The sequence below is a fragment of the Cardiocondyla obscurior genome, linkage group LG04 (genome assembly GCF_019399895.1).
Source record: "Cardiocondyla obscurior isolate alpha-2009 linkage group LG04, Cobs3.1, whole genome shotgun sequence".
Taxonomy (NCBI): domain Eukaryota; kingdom Metazoa; phylum Arthropoda; class Insecta; order Hymenoptera; family Formicidae; genus Cardiocondyla; species Cardiocondyla obscurior.
Genome location: NC_091867.1, coordinates 3248284 through 3270738, shown reverse-complemented (window position 1 = coordinate 3270738; position 22455 = coordinate 3248284). Strand labels below are relative to the sequence as shown.

Below are 22455 nucleotides of genomic sequence, written 5' to 3'. Positions count from 1 at the left end.
TTATAGCACGCTATCGTTCGCTGAAATGACTTACAAACAGACACATCCCGTATCACCTAATTAAAAAGAAATAGCAAAAAAAAAAAAAAAAAAAAAAAAAACGATAAAAAGTATTTATAATTCTACAAATTATTTTGAGATTCTCTGCAACTCTATAAAAGTGCATTAAAAGAAGTAACTTTTTTACAAGCGATGTTAGCAATCATTTATGACTAAGTGGTTCGTTAGTGCGACTCCTTTAGTAATTTTCCCTTCAATCAGGAACATCAACGAGCCTAGTGCAAGCTAAATATAGCTTTTTTTTAATTATAACCCTCTTAAAACTAAAATCAGCACGTGTGTTCTGTTCGCCAAAACGCCGAAATGTGCAACATTATCAGGCGGTATCAGAGAACCGGCGTTTTGTGCTACCAAGACGTATTTCCGATCGTTCTCAAGCGCAAAGGACGGAGAGTCCAGGGCGAGAAAGAAGAGACAATACGAGTATCGTATTAACTGCAACGCGATGCTGAATATGGTCGTAAACAATTAGTCGCGAGTCGCAACACACGCTCACGCGTGAACAAGTGCATCGAACTGCGACACGACTCTGGCGTAGCGAGACGACGGTCGGCGCCGTGTCTGCGGAAGAGAAACGCGGCGTGAAAGATGAGACACATAATGCAAAGTGATAAAAGTCACCGAGGAGCCTCATGATCTCCCTTGTGGTCTTACGTAAAATTAAATAACAACAACAACCGCCGCTCTGACGGCACGTGCGCGATAAACACGACGTGGCCGGCAACTTCCTCACGATCAGCTGGAAGCTTCGCGATCCGGATATTTACCAAAAATGGAACGTCCGTGACGTCGTCCAACGGACTTTTTTACAACTTACGACGTAGATCCTACGCAACACGTTGTTTTAATAATAATTAATGACGCAGTTGGAGTGACGTCGCATTGTTTATTACGCGGTCACCCTTTGAGAAAAGCGCGCGACAGATCACCATGAATAATGCATCCATTAAATACCATCAGACCATGCGAAGGGGTTCATAATCGATGGAACACCCTACGAAGGGATCAGTGGCGATAAAGACATGGACAGTGATAGTTCGCCGCCGTTGGCGTCTGCCAAGAAGAGGAACAGCCCTCCGATCCACTGGGGCCTAGGTCTCGCCAACAAGGACTCTTTCAAGACGGTCAAAGTAATCTTACTGGGCCAGCCGGGTGTCGGCAAATCAGGTGAATGATCGATAATATTTCTTTCGTGGGCGACGTCGGAAAAACACTTCAAACCGATGAAGTAGACTCGAATATGATAGCTATGCGGCAAATACGGTTCTCATTTGTCTAATAATTATTAAATAATGCATAATTCTAATTATTCTCGTTAATAATCGATATTCAAAAAAACTACACTTTTGTTTCATTAAATTTTACGAATTTTATATCGGAGATAATACATTCTGACGAAAATAACGCGGTTCTAATTTATGTTTGTCTCGTTTTTCGTAATTAGCTTTAGCCGTGCGGTTCGCTACGAAGCGCTACATAGGCGAGTACGACTGTTCTATGGACAGGATCTACCGCGTGGACAACCATCTGGGGTCGTCGTGGGAAATAGCGGATCCTCCTGGATCACCGCCGGCCTCCACCGAGCCAAAGCTACGGTGGGCTGACGCGATAGTCCTCGTTTATTCGGTAACGGACCGAGTTAGTTTCGACGAGACTTCTCGCTTGAGGTACGCGTCCTCTCTCTCTCGCAAATCTTTTATTAAAAGTAAAAAAAAAAAAAGAAAAAAATAACGCCGTACAATCGCGGTACTTTAAATCAAATCAAGTGCGCGAAACGTCTGCACGTTGTTATGTATTTTCAGGTTTCTGGTATCGCACGCGAGAAGAGGCAGAAAAGTGCCACCGGTCGTGTTGCTTGTGGGAAATAAGGCCGATCTCTCCTGCTCACCGGGTGAGCGCATGGTGTCCGCCCTAGAAGGCCAGAAAAGGGCAAAAGAAATCGAGGCTCACGCTTTCCATGAGATTTCCGTAAGGGAATCGGTCGATCAGGTAACGAGCCGCGCAAACATCTTCGAACTGTATCGAGCGATAAATGGAATAAGAGAAAATAAAAAAAAAAAAAAAGAGGGAAACAATTCTTTCGCGTTCCGGTCGAAATAACAATAATTGGGTCCAGCTTGCGATATCGTATCGTTCATTTCTTTGATCGTTCAAAAATAGCACTAATCTTCGATTTTTTTTACCCTCTGAAAAAAAATCGAATCTAAAAATGAACGCAGAGCGGCCGATAAATGATACGCTGTGGTCGATCTATCAGCTAATCGCCGCGAAGATTGTACTTATTCTAAATGATTGTTTACTCCGCGGTCATGGCGGTTGCGCGTGATCGAGCCATAAACAAATCTATATCGCTCTCAAAGCACACGATATGGACAACGGCATTTTAATATCTTTATCTGCTCATTGTAATGACGACGATGGATCAACGCAATTCAGTGCTCGATAATCACAGGCGTAATAAAAGTGATTACTGTAAAGCTCCACGAGAACAATTAGAAAACAAGATATTAATGGTCTGCAAATATTGCCCTTTTTTTTGCTCTCAAAGTAATCTTATCATAAAGCATAAAATAACTTAAACGCCAAAATAAAATTTAATTACTTATATTTATCTATCTTCATTTAAATATTAATTTTCCTGTTTTCATAAGAAATTTTTTATCACTATCGTGCGAGATAACGTTTTTTTTTTTCGTAGTTTTAAAAAAATTTGCTAATTAATGTATTAATAGAATAATATTCAGTAATAACTTTATTATTAGGTTTTATCATTAAGAATTGTAAATTAATATCTATGTATTGATATATAAAAAAAATGTTAAAAAAAAAATACCGTATATGTAAAACAGAATTTAGCAGTGAGAGTATTAATGTAATTCATAATTCCGATAGTGCATATAGGAATATTTCAAAAATGGCAAATAAGAGATGTCCGGCAATTAATTTTGCGTATCGTAAATACGCAAAAGCAAAAAGAAACATAGGGACGTACGAGTGATAATGTCCATGGCGTCAAAAGAATATTTCTCTCTTAGACGATAATATCGCGTCTTTATGTAACGGCGGCCTTGACAATTCACGATTATTTTCATTTGACAGGTCACGGCCATATTCATGAACATATTGAGATTACTAACCGAATTGCACAGCAGCTCAGGACATCAGCAGCAACCGTCTTTCAGAATGAGGGCCTGCACCGACGGATCCGTAAATTCTCTGCGTCGTCCATCACCTCCCCCATTGCGAAGATTCAGCATCTCCGCTCGCGGAAATCTATTGTAATCGAGTAATTAAATAATCTTCATTTACGAAACATCGAGTGAGAACACTATACAAAAATTATATTTTAACTGTTTTAATAAATCTGTATTAAAAAAAAAACTTACTTGTTTTATCGTATGAGTTCACAGTAATCTTTCACACGTTGTCCACATTTCAAATAATCCTGGCAGTCGCGCAATTTAAATATACTTTTTCTAGCCGTGTCTTATCGCAAGCGTAAGAGCTTTCGGATTTTCGTCGTGTATTGCCGCTCTACAACGGGCCACCGCGTTGGAAGCAGCTTTTCCAACTGTAAGGAAATTAATATAATTAGATAAAAAAAGGGGATTAATATTTCTGTGATAAAAACGCACCTCTAAGTCTCGCGGCGCGCTGAACTCCTAAGTTCAATTCTTTTAAGCTGGCCGCGAGCTCTCGATGACTGTTCAACCGGATCTCGTGCTCTCGAATCAAATCGCCATTGATGTTTTTCAATTGCAACAATCTCTTTCGCATATCGTCAATGTTCTCAAGAATCCTAGCGTCTTCTAGGCGAATCACAATGCTTTTCAGGAGAGTCGCACCGCCTGCGGCTTCCGCCTGAAGTCGTGCGTCGACCTCTTTTAAACCTTAAGTACATTTTAGGTTAGTTGACTAACTACGTTAGTAAAAAAAATTTTTTTTTAAAAGTTCGTTTGAATAATCAATTATTAAATGCAAATCACCTCGCATTTTTTTCCCCTAGCAACGTACCTTTGACGCGTTCCAACGCTTCTAGCATTCTTTTCTCTTCTGCGGGAAACGTAGCTTCCGAGTTTAATTCTCGGACGCCTAAATACATAGCAAGTGACTGAATAATGTCGCCGGCGAATGTCGCGTCGTCCGTCTGGATCATTACTTTTCCACTGGCGTTTGATTGAAAGCAATGTATCTTGTCGTCCCGCATCCCGCGAAACCATATCTCGATACATCCGGCATTCGGGCCGCTCTCTGTAACTTCTAATTCCTCTCCCAGAATGAGGCTTTGATTCAGCCAAATGGCGATTCGCTGTGGTCTCTCCGCAACCTATGAAATTACTCGTTAATGTCATCTTTTGGAAATTACTAAAACACGACGTTTAAATGCTACTCACATCTGTTATAACGCCGATGTTCGATAATTCTTCCGAAACTTGCTGCGGCTTCGGGATGCGTTCGTACATACAAAACCTTGGCAGCTGCCGCGTTATCTCGAAAACCTAGCAAATAAAAATATATTACAATATAAAATTTGCGATTATATATATATATTCATTAATACCTGGAGTAGATCGCCATTAGGTGGTCCGACGTATACTTTAACGTGAATATCTACGGGATCATTCTTGGCAGGATAAAGCGCAATCTCTAGCTCTCCTTGCGGCCGGTTGGGGTGAGTGACTAGCGTCTCGCCCTCGAAAACACCCTCGGCAAAAACTATTGCGCAATGCACCTAAATAAATAAAAAGTTATAATCTTAGTTACATAAAATGATATAATTTTTAAAACAATATTATTATTAAGCTTGTCAAATGTATTACCAGAAGCCCGGGTCCAGCGGCAAGTGCAACGCGGGCTGCACCCCTATTTGTCAGTAAGCTGATGGCTAATCTTGATCCGTAATACATGCTGGAACCCGTCGCCGCTCTTTGTCGCAATTCCATTTGCATTGCTTGCTTCTTAGCTAATAGTTCGCGAATGATATCACCGGGTTCTGGAGCTTGCATGGCAGAGCCGGTGCTGTATCCACGTACTATAAATTGCGTGAGAATAAACAAAAATATTACAGCAAGAGTCGCGATCGTTTGGTAAGGAAAACGAGTTTCCGTATTTATACCTTCGCCATTAGTAGAAACTACTACCAGATCTGGTTTACCCGTTCTTCGGTAATCGGCGTCCACTATACCCGCCACGCTTGACGATAGTTGAATCTTAAACATGACCTCACCGGTGTTGTATGTTCTCGCATCCACTTTTCCGTTACTCCAACCAGTTATAAGCTCCGCCACACCATCACCATTTACATCGAAAGTGCTTACAGATATCACTTTATGCTTTGACTGAAATAGATTTTATAAACTATAATAGATTGTTTTAAAATGTATATTTTTTCCTATGCGTAAATACTTTACCTTAACTCGCCATAGTCTCTGTCCTGTTTCATAAACACCAATTGTCCCGTTTTCGAGAGCATAAGCGAATTGCCTGTTCGGGAGATCATTAAGAACGACAATTGCTGCCGTTTCTTTCGTCTCCCAAAGCATGGTGTCTTCCTTCTGTACTCTAATTTCAAAGTCTGTTGTACCTGTCAGTAACTAACACATTAAGTAATTTAAAAGATAAAATTTTTTTAAACATGTGTGAATAATTAATAATAAATTGATTAAGAATTGCCTTGCACTTACTTCATTTTCTCCATCGCCATCAAAATCAAACACTGCCAGTGAGGTAACAATCCCTCCCATTACAGTCCAAAATATTTCTGTTCCATGCGCATCTAAGATCGTCACCGAGCAGTTGCCACCTACTATTACAACTTGATTTGACAACCACCCGACTTTTGCAATAATCATACAGTTTGCGCCATCCGACATCTGCAGTAATTAATATCGTAAATTAGAATCAGCTAACTTAGGAAAATTAAAATTGTATATCTCTTTATAAAATATACCTCTTTGTAGAAAACATCAGCATTATCTTCGACGTGATAAGCGAGCACATGAGAAATAGTACCGACCAAAAGAGTATCCCTTTCGTCTTCTCCAAGACGACCAGTGCATAACGACTTCACCTAGATAACATGAATTTTCATACACAAGGAAACGAAATAAGAACACAGAATATTGCGCAATTTTATTTAACATGTGAAATAATATGTAAATTGCTTGACTCGAATTTATTCGCACCTCGGCACCAATTTGGAGTTCCGCAAGTTCTCCGCTCCATGACAATCTTTTATTCGATTGTTTATGATCGGAGTAATCAACTTGCGGCTGCCTATGTGGACTGTGCACCAAAATAGTTCCTCCAGGTGTAGCGGCAGCGAGACAAGCGTGTGATCCGTCAAATTTTCCACTTACGACAAGACCTGTTTTTAAATGTCTTTGAATGTTTAAAGAGAATTCTGCCATTTTGAACTAGCGTCACATTGTCACGGTACGCCTTGCCAATGTTGTGTTTTTGCCATTGGCAAGGTGATGGAATATTGATTTTCCAGCTGAGTTCATTGTTTGTAGATGTCTCAGCTGTATCCATTATTCTATGTAGCGTGATGTAGACAATACATCCAATTTAATAGTTGTATTTATTTTAGCAGAAACGTAATTATATATATTATGTAATACTTATAATAATTATTAACTTACTATTAATATTATTCCTATCACATTATGAAATTATACTATAAATTTGCACATCTTCCACAAGACCACTCTTTGAAATATGATGCACACTCAGGCACAAATTGTTTTTATTAGATCATTGTCTTTGTGCACTTCCACCAGCTTCAGGATTTGTTGCCGACGACAACAGCAAGAAAATCAGGAAAGGAACGATATACATCCACTGCAACAAAAAAATTTACATATATTAAATCAAATTTACACAATGTATGTACATATATATGTGCAAGCTTCAATAAAAATAATATTCTTACATATTTTGCAAGAAACGAACGATTATCTTTAGTATCCCCTCTTTCCCTTGCCTCTCGTTCTCGTTCAAGCTTCTGAATATATGTAGCAGTATCTGGTATTGGACCACCATCAGGATATCTCACCATGACATTGGTGGTCCACATATTGGTGAAGGGATTATTTAAAGCACAGGGTCCTGAAGATGAAATGCTAACAGCTATAGGCTCTGCTGTACTATCTAACCATATTGTTATAATATCTTCCAAATCTGAGCCAAGCAGGTAACACTGTAAATAAAAAACAAGGCAGTTAGCACAAACATATTATTATTTCACCAAATAAAATAAATTAGCAAGAATTATCTATAAATGCTCCTCAACCAAAATACTTCATTATTTTCAGCATTTCAAGTATTCTTGAGTAGAGTTAATTTTTATCGAAGAATCTATTGATAAAACAGACAATTCTTAAGCTTATCTGTAAAAAACTTACCGCTGGTACCGAGGTGAGAAACACTACTTCGCTGCCAGAAGAAGTACGAGCCAGAGCCTTCAGCTTGTACTTGCCGTCGTGTTCGGCAAGATTCTTTAGAGCCCCTATCTGAGGCGGCAGCAGGCCGTTTTGCCCGACGACGGATGCCCCGCTGCGTACACTGGACACCGTGATGTTTCCTCGTTCAGTGAACACGGGCACTGGATCATCGTTAAACGCGTGCCATAATCTTAACTGCAGCCAGCCGTCGTACTCGAGCTCGCTCTGTAAATTGCCGTCGACACCATTGTGTTAAATCCGCGCGTCAAAGTTGCCGTTGCTAACGCTTTCAAAGTATTCGAAAGAGCATTACTTACCCCGCGAACGAGAGAGCCTGAAATACAAACCAGCGCAAAGACGAAATACGGATGCATTCTCGGCATTCAACGCTAACAAGGATCTGTGAAAATAATTACCAAGCCGCCGAGGCAGAGCCACGTATCATTGTGCAACACAGTTTTCTAGTACTACGACAGCTACGATCATATCAAATCGTAATTCTGTAAAAGACTATAAAGGCCACGACTACAGCAGTTATCAAGATTCATGTAGAAAACACATTTGAACACATAAAGGGTAATATCCAACTAGCGACATAAATCGACACGGTGCAATACGAGCAGTAGAGAACAATACTGAGAATAATGACAATAAAATTATTAAAAATTATACAAAATATTTATAATTTATAGATATAGCATTAGAAAGGAAATTTTATCGTCAGTATATCGCAAAATAGATGGTATTTTTTAATGCCGAATATTGAAATGGATGTTGGTGGCGGTAGTTGTCGGGAGTTTTGATGGTTCCACGAAAAAAGCCGGGATGGCCGTTCTCAGTCTTCTCTCCGACAGCGGCAAACACCTTTTCAACTTCACATGGAAACATCGGGCTTTTGTTTACGATTGATAATTTGACAGTCATTGTGAAATTTAGCAAAATCCTTCAAGATATGGAAAATAATTCACTTAAGGAGCTGTCCGTAGAAACCACAGGTCTCTTTGCGTGATTTATTATTGAAAAATCAAACCGGCGTAATTTATTATTCTGATCTTTATTGCAGATGTCAACCAGGACGAGTTGATACTTCAACAACAAAGACGTATCGAGAAGGAGGTTAATATACTATTTTACATTATGTTTAAAATATATTTTTTAAAGAATTAGTTTTGTTTAATTTTATCAATTAAGAATAAAATATATTCTACATTTTCATTAGCTTTGTTACCTTACAGAAGTGTCTCTCTACTCCTGTTATGTAGTTTGAATACAAATTAAAGTTTATTATTTACAACTGGTGCTGTTTAATATTTCAGATTTCGGAATCTATAGCATTAGTTGGCGAAAAGGAGCCACTGAAGAGTTTAGAACAAGAATATGCAGAGGATGATGTATATCTTTCAAAAGCAAAAGCTTTGGCTCAAAAATATTCTTACATTAGGAGAACTAGACCAGATGGCAATTGTTTTTTCAGAGCATTTAGTTATGCTTATTTGGAGAAATTAATTGGGAACAAAGAAGAATATGATAAGTTTCGTGATTTAGCTTTAAAAAGCAAAGATAGCCTTGTAGCTCTAGGTTTTCCTCAATTTACAGTCGAAGACTTTCATGACACGGTAAAATAAATTTACATACTTTTATCCTTGAATTAATTTTACTTAATATAAAACTTAGAAGATTTTATATTATTGAAAAGTATATGCTACATTTTGACGAATTTTTATTACAGTTCATGGAAGTTATTGACAAAGTGGGTGGTGACATAGAATCCAGTCAAATGGAATTACATAAATTGTTCAATGAACAAGGTTATTCTGATTATATTGTTGTGTATCTTAGATTAATAACATCTGGTCAATTGCAGCGCGATGCTGACTTTTACCAGCACTTTATTGAGGGAGAACGTACTATCTCTGAATTCTGCCATCAGGTTCATGTCTAATACTAATCTTATTAATGTTTCTTTTATTTATTATTAATATTTGGTTTACTATACTTGTCCTGTTTTTTTTTTTTATAGGAAGTAGAACCGATGTATAAGGAATCTGATCATATTCACATTATAGCAATGAGTAGTGCCCTAGGGACTGGTGTTAGAGTTCGTTATATGGACAGAGGTGCAGGGACTGAAGTAACTGCCCATGACTTTCCCGAAGGTGCTATACCAGCTGTGCACTTATTATATCGTCCCGGACATTATGATATTCTTTATCCTTGATGAATTTGAAATTATACATTTTTTTAATGTGACAAAAATGGTTTCTAACGGCCAGATCTACTTCAAACCTTTTTTTTCAAAAGTGTTAATTTTTTCTCATGCAATATGTATTTTAATCTAAAAAAAAAAAAAGCAGAGGAGTAACTAAATCTACCTTCTGTACACAGTTTAGAAATTTTTAAGTTTATTTGCGCATGATTTTGTCAATATATTTTGTTGTTTACAAGTGTCATTTTAAAATTATTTGGAATAAATATGAAAGAAATTCAATGTATTACATTATCTTACTCCTATATATTTTTTTTTTTTTAGAACATTCACGTATGTAATGTTGCAACATTTTAAAATTATAACATTAACAAGCAACACATTTCATAATAATACTAAATAAAAAATATTTTACATTTTCTCTTTCTTGTACATAGATACATATTAACAATATATGAAACTTAACAACTTTTTTCAGTCTGCAAGTGTTAAATATAAATTAAATTTTATATTTTTCATAAATTTGAAAGAAAAAAATATAACAAAAAAGAAAAAAATCCATGTTGTACAGATAAATAAGTTTTAAAACTAGTATGTTCTTAAACTTAATTAATTCTGCAATATGTAACATTCATATAGTTATAACATAATTAATAAATACAAATTTTATATATACTTCTTAAATAGAATTTTTGTATGTGTGCAATAATTAAAATATATGTGTGTATTACATTATCTTTGCATCGACCGTACTTGTTCAGTGACTTCTTCCAACATTGCTGAATTTTTGTCTATAGCATCCATTTGATATTCTAAATGAGTGGCAATAAGTGCAAGCTTTTTTAAAGTGGATTCTATTGTTTCAAGTCCATGCTCTTGTTGTGCAAAGTTCTTTGCTGAGTGTGTTAAAATCTAGATAAATAACAGAATTAGCAACAAGATCAATCTAACATTACAATCAATTAATTTTTGTTATATGTTAAATTGAAAAAAGTAAGACATTACTTCACTACTTTTAGATCCTCGTTGTATTTGCCTGGCAAGTGAGGCAATGTTATTAATGTTGACTTGTACTCTGTCTGCCAATCTCATTTTTGACTCAATGAACAAGCTACGTGCACTTGTACTAGACGCTGAAGCCATGTTGTATTGTTTCTCATTAATTCTTGGATAAGTCTTGCTTCTTATATTATCCAGGATAGCTCATGCAACTTATCATTTAATATTCCTTCAAAATATATTTTGTTATCTAAAAATATACGTCTTATGTAATTAAATTCTTTATAATTTGTATTTCAGTATCAGCAGTATTACCTTAAAAATACCTTTTTACATGTATTTACTTTTATGCGTTAAACGTATCGTTGAAACGTACAAGAAAATCGATTTGTACAAGCAGCCCACGCAGCCTCACAAATTCAATCGGAAACACCAACGAATTCGACATGCAGCAGAGAAAAGAGTGTCGTTCCGATATTCGTTCTTACAATTGGAAGAAATTAATTATTTAAATCGGACGTTGGAAAGGAAAAAGAAAGCAGACTCTAAAAACGAAAGTGCAAAAAGCAATATAAGCATTACAGGTCTGTTTCTTTCAGCTGGGCTGCATGCACTGGTTTCAGAGGTTATCTCTGTTCCTTCAATGCAGAAGGAGAGAATTAATTCTGCAACCAGTGTTAGTACTTCGGCTGAAGGAAACATACCTAATGGTATTCGGTGACCACGGCCCGCTTCGATTCCTTTGATTAATTTATTCTGATTAATGTAACCTCATTAATTTAATCCAACGCTCAATATCAGTTTTCAATTGAGATCTAACTTTCGAACGAATCGATCAAAACTTGATTCAAAGTTGAACCGCCGCAGTTACGGAACTGGCCAATCGCGGCCGTTCCTCAAGAGATCCGAGGATTAATGAGTTTCGGAACAGAAGCGCGAAACGTAACCCGCTTGTGCTACAAAATGGGCAATGTGACGTAATTTAACTTGGTTTTTTAAGCGTAAAAATGATAAAGGCACGCGTATACATATATCGCAATCGCGCTTATGCGCGTGTAAACGATAAAAGCACGATACGCGTTACGCAACGTAACGTACGTACGTGTTTCATTCGATCCCGATGGGCAAAAAAATTATTGTTTAATGGAAAGAAGAAAATCCGCGCCGAGAAGAATCGAGGAGTTAAGTGCCGCAAACGAACGAGAGTTTATTCGCACGGCCGGTCTTAATTATGAGAAGAACGTCCTCCACGAGAAAAGTATATTAGACTTATACCACGTAAGGCGATGCTTTTATTAGTACAGTTAATATTTAACAGAGATAACTGCGGCGCTCGTGATAAAATATGTCACTTGTAAACAGCGCATAGTGCCGTAACGAATTGTGCGTTAAAATGAGATAACGTGCGTGTTAAATTAGTGACTTCTTAACGGGGATTGTGAAACCGCGCGGGGTATAATCCACGATCAGGCTAATTTCCCATATCTCCCATAAATCCCGTACCAATGCCGTGTAACGCGCGTATCAAGTAAAGGCAGAGGAAACCTTGTATTTTTACGTTACACCATAAGAGGAAAAAGAAAAAGAAAAGAAAGAGGGGGGGAGGAAAAAGAAAAGATTTATTCTCGCGCAAATAATTTTAGTCAATATTATCTAAACTTCTCGCACTAACGTAAATCACCGCCTGATCAATATCTCTGATTTTAATTTATTTGTCCGTAAATATTAAACTCGAGATATCGCAAATTAGATAAAGTCGATAATAATTATTATGGCATTGAGTAGAATTAAATCTCGCGTAGAGTTAAATTATGAGAACTTGTTACATCGCCTTGAAAAGCGTATGTTATTTACGTGTACACTCACCGTCAGGAATGGCGTTCGTGGTTCTGCGACGGCGGCTAGCGTACGTAATCTTGGCGTGGGGTGCGTCAAATCTCACACGAAGAGCGTGCGTACGTGTCCACGGAGCGCCGGTCACCAAGGACTGAGGGGAAACGCACTACTATCTCCTACGCACTCAGTGACCGAGAGATGGAAGTCATGTACGCCAGCCGCCGTCGCCGCTCGCCGCAGCAAATGCTATATCTGCCTTTTTTTTTACACATATACGAAACATCTGAAAGATGTACCGAGATTGGTATACATTTTTCTTTGTTAACTCCGCTAGAAAAAGAGAAATGGATGACACGGTGCATTATTAAAGAATATCCGCGTGGTACGTCGGTCGAAAGAAGGCAAAACTAGGAAGTAAAAAGAAATGATGGTGGAAACGGCATGAAAAAAAAGGTACCTAATACGCGTACTTGACACACGCTTGCACACACCGTGCGCAAACACGTATTGCCGAATCGGCAGGGAGACCTGATTGGTTGATTGAGTGCTAAATGTGCGCCAATCGACCAATTGCCGTCCAATCGGCCGAGGTTAATTTTCCGTTTGAAATTTACAGTTCCTCGCAGTCCGCGCTGCCGTCGTTGTCTATGGAGTGACAGGAGTGCCATGACGCGAACAGGTCACGTCGGCGAGGTTCACCGAGTTCTTCGAGCTTCTTCTGCCGTCGTAAAATCGCCGGAATGAGCTTCCCTGCGTAGATCCGTCGACGAAGCGCGGCCCTTTCGTCCGTCCGATGCGTACAAATGCGGCGAGCACATCGAAAGGCGTTTCGAAAGGTGAGGCAATTCAATCCATTACGTTTGCTTATCAAGTCTGCACGGTTTGCCGAGCAGATAGGTTTGTAAGATGGATATACGTTTTGTATTAATCTGATAATTCTGATGTAATTGGAAAAGTGGTTCGTCATCGAATGGAGATCGAAGAACGGAGAGGGACAGTTGTTGCAGAATAAATTGGAGCGGATTTAGAGAGAGAATTTATTTCGTCCGCTACTCCTTCACGAGCCGAGTCGATGCCGAACAACGGAGTGATAATGCCCGTCAACAACCCCGATCGCACGATCAGAACGTGGTAAGTGCAGAGAGAAAAGTATAGTTTCTTCTAGCCTCAACTACAATTTTAATTACAACGTCTGGCGAATAAATGTAATTGACTGAATTATTATAGCGACGAAAATCGTTGGGTAAACTATATTTATAATTTTAAAAGTTGTTAAACTTGTGGTTGAGACTAAAGTTTTCTTTCAGCGAGGAACGCAGTACGATGATAAAAGTGGCGAGAAGCCGCCGATTGTCGTAAAACAATGCGGCGCATGCTCGTTATATTCCTTTCTTGTCCTGCACTCGGTCCTGCGGTGCTGGTGGTGCTGATAGCGGCTCACGAGCTCAGTCGTTATCGTCGGCTGTAGGCATCGGGGCACCTGCCCTAGAAATCTATACCGGAGCGTGAGACCGCGATCGCAGCTACCTGCTGAAATTGGTACAATTATATTTTACATTAACACTTTGCAAAAGATTAAAAAAAAAAAGCAACAAGAAAAAAAAAAACGTTGACCGGTGACGTCGAGTTTACTTCTACAAAATTTTCACGCAAGTTTTGTATTCAGATCCTCGTATCACATTCCCGTCGAATTTATTTCAGTATCACTTGCAACATATTAAGGTAACAGTGTGTACATATTGTTAGATTTCATATTTATACAAGTAATATTGAAATAAATTAGACGTTCGCGGAACAATTCGCGATAACCGTGTACTATACTTTACGCTGTACGTAATGAACTTAATTTCCTTTGACGAAAAGTTGGGTCAACTTTCGTCCTTAATTAGTTCACTTCCTTGAGACGTGTTTGAAAACTTTTGGCTTTGATCGAGGACAAGGAGTTTCGAGATTAAAGATACGAATTTAAGACGCTAAACGAATAAGTGTTGAATAATAATTCAGTCTAATAGCTGTAAATGTTTCTCGTAATAATTGTACCAATTTGTTCTGGCAATTCTACGCGAACGTAATAGCGCTTGTCGTAGGGCCGGTCTCTTTCTCTACTCACATGTCACGCCACGCTAAAGCGAGGAGGATGACCGGTAGTGATTGCTTGTTCTCAAACCGGAACATGTGTCACCGCACCCGTGCCGGCTAGATAACCGATAATCTGATAGTCACGTGCCATCGTTCACCGACAGGCTCGACAACGGTATGGTATTAGTAGCTATTACAAGAATTTGCTTTTTTTTTTTTTTACGAGAAAATCCTTGTATACACACGTACGATGCAAAATATGACGTGTGCACGCATGAGAAAATAACGTGATAACGCGTGTCACTATTCCTCGTTGAAAGTAGCTCGCAAGAAATCTCATTTGACATGGTACATGGCATAAAATGTAGTTTGTATGAAATATTTTCCAGCCTTTTTCTTTTTTTATAATCTTGGAGTATCATGACAGTATTACATTGCTATATACATTACACACATTATTATAATATGCAATGATACAATTGTGCATATTGCGTGTTAAACAGTCGACACTTTCATAAACGTGTAAACATGTAAAGATTGATACGACTCTTTTTAGCGATAATTGTCGTTGTATAATAGACGACGTGTATAATAATGTATAGATATTAGAAGCGATCGTTTTGGCAAAGAGATCGTAAGACCCGCGGTATACACTTTTACTACCTGCAATCTGTTTCTTTATCTCGCTTCTTCCCCTTCACCCTTCTCTTTTCGCGCTTCTCTTATCTCGGGTAATGAAGGAGTTCGTCTTTGCGCATTCATCAGTTCACGGAGGCAGCATCGAAATGGTTAAATCGTCGATAAATCCGTCGTCGAGTATCTCTCACTTCCATAGTAATCGCTTTTAAATTAGCAATCCGGAACTCATTTCCAGAGTACTAAGTAACGCGTCTCTCCTGCGAAGATTACGGAAGCTGCGGGGAGGCTGGGTACAGGATTTTGAAGATTAGGGAAGAAGCGCGCGTCTTTACCGAGGCTAAACTGTGAGATTAACGAATCTTGGATCGAAAAATATAGTCTCTTGCAAAAACAGAAATTAAAGGCAGACATACGGCAGAAGAGAGAATAACAAATAAAAGCCAACAAAAGTAAAAATAAATTAAAAATTGTGAAACTTTTAATTTATTAATTTTTTTTTTTCATTAAAATTTATAGAAAAATCGAATCTGCAGCTGTAAAATAAATTGCATTAAATATGTATTTTTATTTTACTTTCTTTAGCTCGTTGTATGGAAGACGGAAAAGGGTCAAAGAATCGAAATAGCAAAAGAAGAAAGTAAAAGAAAAGGATTACAAGTGAAACTTCGATATTGATTCAATAAATGATTCTCTTTCCTACTCTCTCGAGAGCGAGCTATTTTATCGAATAAAGAGTCTTTACTCGAGGTTCTGAGTTAAAGTTCGGCGCTTGCAAGTTTCTCACGATTATATTGATTCGGTTAATCAGCAATTACACAAATAAGAAGAGCAGTAATGAAGACAAAGCGTTAGTCTTGACTTTTGCAAGAGATTAATGACTCAACTTAAAATAATTAATCGCCACAAGTTTTACCTTTGCCCTATGCCTTTGAAATCATTGTCTTGAAGGGCCATGAGCGGGCACCTCCCGAATAATGGGGAGAATACGGAATTGCCGCAACTTCCGACACGGTGACTTGCGTTTGTGGGATTGACTATTACTAGTGACGGTCGATATTATCGATTTCGAATATCCAAGAGGTTTATCTAATAGTTTCGAAGTGGCATCTTGGTGAACCAAGAGCCTCGTGATGGATAATCACAACCGTTTGACGGCGGATCCGATTGTGCGTATCTCTCGATACCTAAAAGCATACGCGAATTACAGAGAAATCGAGCGATCCACGCTTCATCCGTGCGCAGTTCAATAATTTTTTGACAAATAGAAGTAATGAACGAAAAAGTAAAAACCCACGTAAATGTGTTTATTCGTTGTAATATCGTTGCGTGCGATTATTTTCAAAGTTTTCATCGCAAATGTTTTTGCAAGCCTTTCAAAAATTTTCTCCGGGATCCCTCATATCGCAATTTTCTCTTTCTCAAGAAGTTTTCTTTCTCGTGGAAGAACTTTATTTTCTACGGTGGATACGAAGAGGATAATTACGTGTCAGAAAGAAAGAAACCTCTTGTTGCCCCCGGTTTATGTACTTTTTGAGGATTAAGCGTATGATGGCGAATGAAGGAATTAATAGATGAGAAAAAATGATTTTACTAGATCCTCCGAGTAAATCGACGTGGGGAATAATAAAATTTTTAACGCGACATCAATATGCGTTAGATTGAGATATGTATGAAACGAGATATGTATGTGAAAAACCTGTTGAGTCTTTCTTCTCAGTCCCATCGACGTTACATGAGAAATGTAACATTTTTCGAGATGCCTGTCTCGTACAGAAGCCTTTCGCGATAAATTTAACACTAGCACGTGCATAACATTTTTCGAAAATTCGTGACAGTTTTTAAAATCCAACGATTGCTTATGGTGAAATAATACTTTTCGACAAAATATCTTTCTAACGCTATATTTAATATTTTATTTCTTTATTTTAATATATTAAACGTTAACGTGCTTAAAAGTGAAATAAAACATAGGAGAGTTATTTCCGTTTATAAATAAATATGTATAGACAAATATTATTTATACACATTGCTCTTACACGGAGATATGTGCACGTATTACAAATATGCATACAAATATTTGTACTAATATGAAGATATATTTATATATTTACGTTTATGATTCTTAAGCTTTGATCTTAAAAATGTAATTAAAATAATTGATAAGAACATTTTGAAGTCATAACGAAGTCTTAAAGAAACCTTTTTTTTTTTTCTTGGTTTTCCAGATACAATAAGTCTTCGAACCGAGGGATCTCGAAAGGGTTGACTTCACACAAAGGCAGGGATCGACATGGCCTTATTTCCTACAAACGATACGAAGCCGCTGGTCGGCGGCAATTACGTGCTGAATGTTTTGAATTACATTAACGAACTGAATGAGTCGTTCAGCGCAGAGCAGCTCAAATGCCTCGAACGCGAACATCAGGAACGCGAAAATCAGAAGCAAGACCAGCAAGAGTGCGAAGTGAGCTGGGACACTATACTATGCTGGCCACGAACGCTTTCCGGCACCCTGGCAACTATCCCTTGCTTCGACGAGCTTAACGGAATACCTTACGACAACACCCGTGAGTACATGTCTTTTTACCTTTATCAATTTTTAATCAGTATACCGAAACTACTACATGCAATGTGTACGTGTAATTTATCTTTTATCAAATGAACGTTATAAGAATAATAAGTAGGTGACTTATCAACGTAAATCGCCGGCATCATATATTATAAAACTATGTTACATACGTTACTTTTTTCTTTTTTTTTTTAATTCTTTTTCTTTTCTGAAGTGTATACTTGGAAAACTATACCAGTAATGTAAATCAATGTAATCTTCTCGAGACGCAAGACGCTCTCGTACGTGAGCACGTATCTGACGCTATCTGACTTTTGCTTGCATCCATTTTGATCTCTTTTTATCGTGCTTCTTCAACTTCGTTTACACTGAGAAAAAGTTTCGCGGAATGTAATATCCGTTACTTCATAAATAATGGAATTATATTTTATTTCAAAGATTATTTTACTTCGGAACTATGACACGGCTCGCTTTAACAAAATAATGACGAGGCATCTGTAATAAAATGAATCTAATTAAACAAACTGGTATTTCGGCTGAAGCAAATGATAACGTTTTTTTACACGAGACGGTGCAATTTATCGTTATACTTGGAAAAGGTCTGATACTGACAATGAATAACGTATCACATCTCGCGTAAAGGGAAAGCTTTAACGATACGACCGATATGTGTAAGCGAAGAACAGAGGGAGGAAATTCATAACGCAGTGGTCACGCACGCTATATATGAATCGTGTACTACAACTTTATATAGGAATATCAAATTATCGATGGTGAATTGGATATCGATACCCAACAACCACATTCTGAAATGCACTAATCGTATATTATATTGTCGCACCGAAGACGAATTTATCGTATTTATCGGCCCAAGCAGTTATTTATAAACTGTTCGACCTTTAAAGTAGCTTGATTTGCACATTAGTAGTGCTCTATAATTCAGATACTTTATAATAGAATCTTATAAAATTTGTTTGACATCGCGCTTTACTATGCATAATTTTTGCATTGGAAAAAAAAACATACTCGACGACATCAGCAGTCGCCAGTTCTCTAAGAGAAATAAACGGAAAAGAAACTTCGCATTTGTACAAAAGCTGAATTAAGGGTTTATCTCTATTATACTCAGTAAAGTTCCATGTCACAGCAAAATTAAACAGAAAAAGTTTGCAACTTTATTCAACTTTGAACTGAAGTAGTTAAATTTAATTATATAATGACGAGATATACATTGTATGAAGTTAATATTGGTTCAATTTATTATTATTAACTCAACATTTTTTCAAGATCCGATTATTGCTTTTTAAAGGATTGTCAAAATACGTGCAAATTGCGAAACGAGTAAACCAAATATGAAACAAAGTTACGTATAAATTATGTTTTTGATCGTGTTGCTGTGAGACCGAGTCTTTTTTAACAATTTATTCAGATTGTGATAAATATATAATTTATATTCATACAATTTATAATTACATGACAATTTATACATAAATCATACGTACGTTACACGGAATTATGTGCACGAGTCTTTCACATTCTGTTTGAGTAATTTATTTTTTACGTTCACATAGTATGGGATTGTGATCTCAAGCAAATTAAGATTTACAATTATATGAATATTCTTTTTAAATTACTTTTAATTTTAACAATATGCATAGTTTATAAAATTTATATAATTTATTTTACGTGTCTAAGCGTTGATTACTCTCGAAAGCACGAATTGAAGATCAGTGATTAAACGCGTGAATCACTGTATACTTTTATGTATTGGCCGGGACAATAATTTAATAATTGCGGTTTATCTGCGGATTCGCGAAAGCCTTGGTCTACCAACGTAGTTCCCTAGATTTCTTGGAAAGAATTGAGACTACCGCAGATTGTTTTAAAGGCATCACTCCGATGTCGATTACATATAGAGACACTTAAGCTCCTGTCTCAAGTTAAATTAATTAAAACACAACGCTTTCTCCTCGGTTAACGCAATTATTTGCAGAAACAAGGTCGTACGTTCTTCTTTTCTCCCCGATCATATTATGGTATAACAAGGGTTGTAATGGCAGAAAGATAAAAATGTTTTTGTTCTCTCTCTCTTTTTAAAATTTTTTTTAATTCTTTTTATACTTTTTATCGGTACTCGATATAAATGGTATATCCACAAGGGCATTTGTTCATAGATGATTCGTTTCGAGCATCGATATAAACCTGTAACGTGTCCTTTATGATGTCTATCCGCTGACATGGCTTTTTGCTTCTGTCAGGCAATTTGCACCAGAAATTGAATCACATGCACGTGAAAAAACTCAGAAACATTTATTTAGAGATATTATATTTTTCAGTTAACACTGTAAAACGCGGGTGTGCGCGGAGGTGAGAAAGAGAGAGAGGAGAGGAGGAGAGAGAATTATTCGGTTTTTTCTTTATATCATACAATCCTTTATCAACCTTTTACCAATATTAATATTCATTTGTCATACTAATCTTATAATAATTACCAAAAAAAAGTTCTAATATTTTTTTAATCAAAAGTAATAACGCAGATACAAACGTAATCATTACTTCTTTATGTAGCAACTGTTGGAATTATTAAGCAGCATAATATTCTGCTCGTAAATTAGTAATATTCAATATTAAAAATTAAAATAATCAATAATTGACTATCGCTATCATTGCTCGTTAATTTTGTAATCGCCATCGTCATGATATCGTTTCTTGCAAAAAGTAAAATCTACATTTACCAGCTTTATAAAATGCATTAATTTGAAATAATTTATTTAGGTTCGTATTATCTTCCTTCTTCCTTTCCTCCCGGTTCGGTTTCCACTCTGTTAATTAGTCGGTCGCGTTTCCTCCCGTTACTACAATTAATCAATTTCGACTATATGGTAATTGTTGTCATCATACTATACTCGACTGTCATATTTAATGCAAGTGTACACAAGGTTATGCAAAAGTAAATGCATACGCGTGTTAACAAATACATTTACAGCCGCATGTGTTGAATGACGTGATTGTTTACTTGTTTACTTTGAATTTTTCCCCCCCTTTTTTTTTTTACTCTTCTTTCTCTTCTCCTCCGTCTCTCTTCCTTTTCATTATAATTCCATGGCTTAATTATAAAAAAAAGAAGTTAAATAAAAATACCAAGGTATTTTTAAAATGTCACGCGTTAGTGACGCTAATACAATTTTTACTAACTCGTCTTTTTATTAACGTTAAATCGTTTTATTTTCGTTAAAGACTTCATCACAAAACGATTAGTGCGAGCCAACCGTAAAATCGAAAACAGTTATTTTAATTATTTTAATTAATGCATTAAACTATTGTGAAGAAAAAAAAATAAACCATTTCTCGTTATATCTGCATAGTTCCCAAGAGAGTAGTCCGTTTTCGAGAATACAAGTTTAAAGTTTCCGGTATCACAATGCTGTGCTCTCTCGGGGAAAAAACATTGAAAGAGAAAAAAGAAATAAGAGAGAGAAAGAGAGAGAAAAAAAAAAAATTTGGAATACGAATAAACTAGGCTTGAACGTTTATTACAGTTTCTCGTTTCGAGATTGGTCATTTTGAGGCAGGTATATGTATATGCACGATATTTACGATCGCATGACCGACAAGAGAGCTGCATCGATCGACAGCGACGATGGAATACAATGGGCGTGGTAATTAATGCAACGCATCGTTTATAAATATTTATTATTCAATCGGTAAAAAAGCTATCGAATACGCGGTAGTTATTTTGCTAGTCGCATCCGTTACAACATTGAAAATAATTTAGTACAATTTACAAATCGGTAGGATGGCTTTGAAGAAAACATCAACTATTTTAAATATTAAAAATAATAATTAAAACAAAATCTAAAAGCTTATTGACTATTCTAAAGTTTACTTTTCTGAAAAAGAAATGAAATATATTTAATCTGCGCGATCTAACCACTAGCTGCAAAATCAGATTAGCTAGATAATTTTCCATTCGAGTATTAAACAATTGAGTGCCACTTCGAGTAAAGATACGCCGCGTATTTTATTTAGAAATCGAGTTTTTTTTCTTTATTCGTCACCTATCAATCGCAATGCATTCCTGTACAGGGAAAATGTTTATTACCACATAACAACGTTACTCAGTTCAGTATGAGGGTATGTGCACGCCATAAATTCCCGCGACATTGTGAACATTTATGAATGCCGGGAGTAGCGTGGTACGGGAAATCGATGCGTCATTATGTAGAGATGTAACTCCATTATCGATAGTTAAGTATCAACGAGATCATGGAACTTGGCCTCTCAGCGAGCGCATGTTCCGCAATAACGATGCTTTACGTTCGCGTAAGTATTTGCGCGTATCAAACTTAAAAATGACTGGAAAGGAAAAAGAAAAAAAATGAAAAAAAATATATATAATTCCATTAGATTCAGTTTTCTGTCATTTGCGTTATTACAATCAAGATGGAAATTCTGTGAAGTGGATTTTCACGAGAATGTTCACGAGAATGTTCAAGATACTTGTACTTGCAAGAAGAATGCATTTCGTGCTCATTTAGAAAAGTATCTCGAGAAAGTTGAAGAAAGATCATATTGGAAAAGAAACTCATTTCTTACGTCGCTCCGAGTATTGTATTTATTAT

At 36.9% G+C, this 22455-nt stretch overlaps 6 protein-coding genes across 17 annotated transcripts in view; 3 read left to right on the top strand and 3 right to left on the bottom strand.

Annotated features, from left to right (window-relative positions):
* The first annotated feature begins 242 nt into the window (after positions 1-242).
* On the top strand, positions 243-3435 carry LOC139102287 (ras-related and estrogen-regulated growth inhibitor). The gene is made up of 4 exons (XM_070656088.1): positions 243-1227; positions 1505-1727; positions 1863-2049; positions 3160-3435. The coding sequence occupies exons 1-4, from the start codon at positions 1083-1085 to the stop codon at positions 3340-3342; spliced, it is 738 nt and encodes a 245-aa protein (XP_070512189.1). The 5' UTR covers positions 243-1082; the 3' UTR covers positions 3343-3435.
* Positions 3193-6496, bottom strand: LOC139102264 (BBSome complex member BBS2). The gene is made up of 12 exons (XM_070656043.1): positions 6246-6496; positions 6011-6130; positions 5745-5933; positions 5472-5654; positions 5177-5399; positions 4881-5092; positions 4622-4792; positions 4455-4559; positions 4075-4387; positions 3696-3950; positions 3447-3631; positions 3193-3333 (listed from the first exon to the last, which is right to left on the bottom strand). The coding sequence occupies exons 1-11, from the start codon at positions 6468-6470 to the stop codon at positions 3537-3539; spliced, it is 2091 nt and encodes a 696-aa protein (XP_070512144.1). The 5' UTR covers positions 6471-6496; the 3' UTR covers positions 3193-3333; positions 3447-3536.
* A 128-nt stretch (positions 6497-6624) lies between these two features.
* On the bottom strand, positions 6625-8054 carry Emc10 (ER membrane protein complex subunit 10). Its single transcript, XM_070656093.1, has 4 exons — positions 7823-8054; positions 7467-7730; positions 6995-7261; positions 6625-6903 (listed from the first exon to the last, which is right to left on the bottom strand). Exons 1-4 carry the CDS (start codon positions 7886-7888, stop codon positions 6817-6819), a joined length of 684 nt encoding a protein of 227 aa, XP_070512194.1. The 5' UTR covers positions 7889-8054; the 3' UTR covers positions 6625-6816.
* Positions 8055-8320: 266 nt separating this feature from the next.
* Positions 8321-9997, top strand: LOC139102281 (ubiquitin thioesterase otubain-like). The gene is made up of 5 exons (XM_070656078.1): positions 8321-8500; positions 8569-8621; positions 8822-9121; positions 9235-9435; positions 9526-9997. Exons 1-5 carry the CDS (start codon positions 8458-8460, stop codon positions 9721-9723), a joined length of 795 nt encoding a protein of 264 aa, XP_070512179.1. The 5' UTR covers positions 8321-8457; the 3' UTR covers positions 9724-9997.
* A 202-nt stretch (positions 9998-10199) lies between these two features.
* On the bottom strand, positions 10200-12686 carry Borcs7 (BLOC-1 related complex subunit 7). Of its 6 annotated transcripts, XM_070656107.1 has the most exons (4): positions 11415-11566; positions 11026-11255; positions 10717-10960; positions 10200-10623 (listed from the first exon to the last, which is right to left on the bottom strand). In XM_070656107.1, the coding sequence occupies exons 3-4, from the start codon at positions 10852-10854 to the stop codon at positions 10444-10446; spliced, it is 318 nt and encodes a 105-aa protein (XP_070512208.1). In that variant the 5' UTR covers positions 10855-10960; positions 11026-11255; positions 11415-11566; the 3' UTR covers positions 10200-10443. The 6 variants fall into 6 exon arrangements, with proteins under 6 accessions (XP_070512208.1, XP_070512212.1, XP_070512210.1 ...); XM_070656111.1 differs by lacking the exons at positions 11026-11255; positions 11415-11566 and adding an exon at positions 12577-12686; XM_070656109.1 differs by lacking the exon at positions 11415-11566 and having other exon boundaries at positions 10717-10939; positions 11026-11339.
* Dh44-r1 (Diuretic hormone 44 receptor 1) overlaps positions 11827-22455 on the top strand; it is a 22780-nt gene continuing 12151 nt past the window's right edge. For 2 of the 7 annotated variants that reach the window (XM_070656063.1, XM_070656065.1), the window contains exons 1-4: positions 11827-11988; positions 13163-13382; positions 13503-13677; positions 17490-17831. In XM_070656063.1, the coding sequence (XP_070512164.1) occupies positions 17555-17831 (277 nt within the window). In that variant the 5' untranslated portion in view covers positions 11827-11988; positions 13163-13382; positions 13503-13677; positions 17490-17554. Of the gene's footprint in view, positions 11989-12787; positions 13000-13162; positions 13383-13502; positions 13678-13916; positions 14086-14134; positions 14801-17489; positions 17832-22455 lie in introns of those variants that run through there. The other 5 variants (XM_070656064.1, XM_070656059.1, XM_070656060.1 and 2 more) reach the window with 5 other exon arrangements.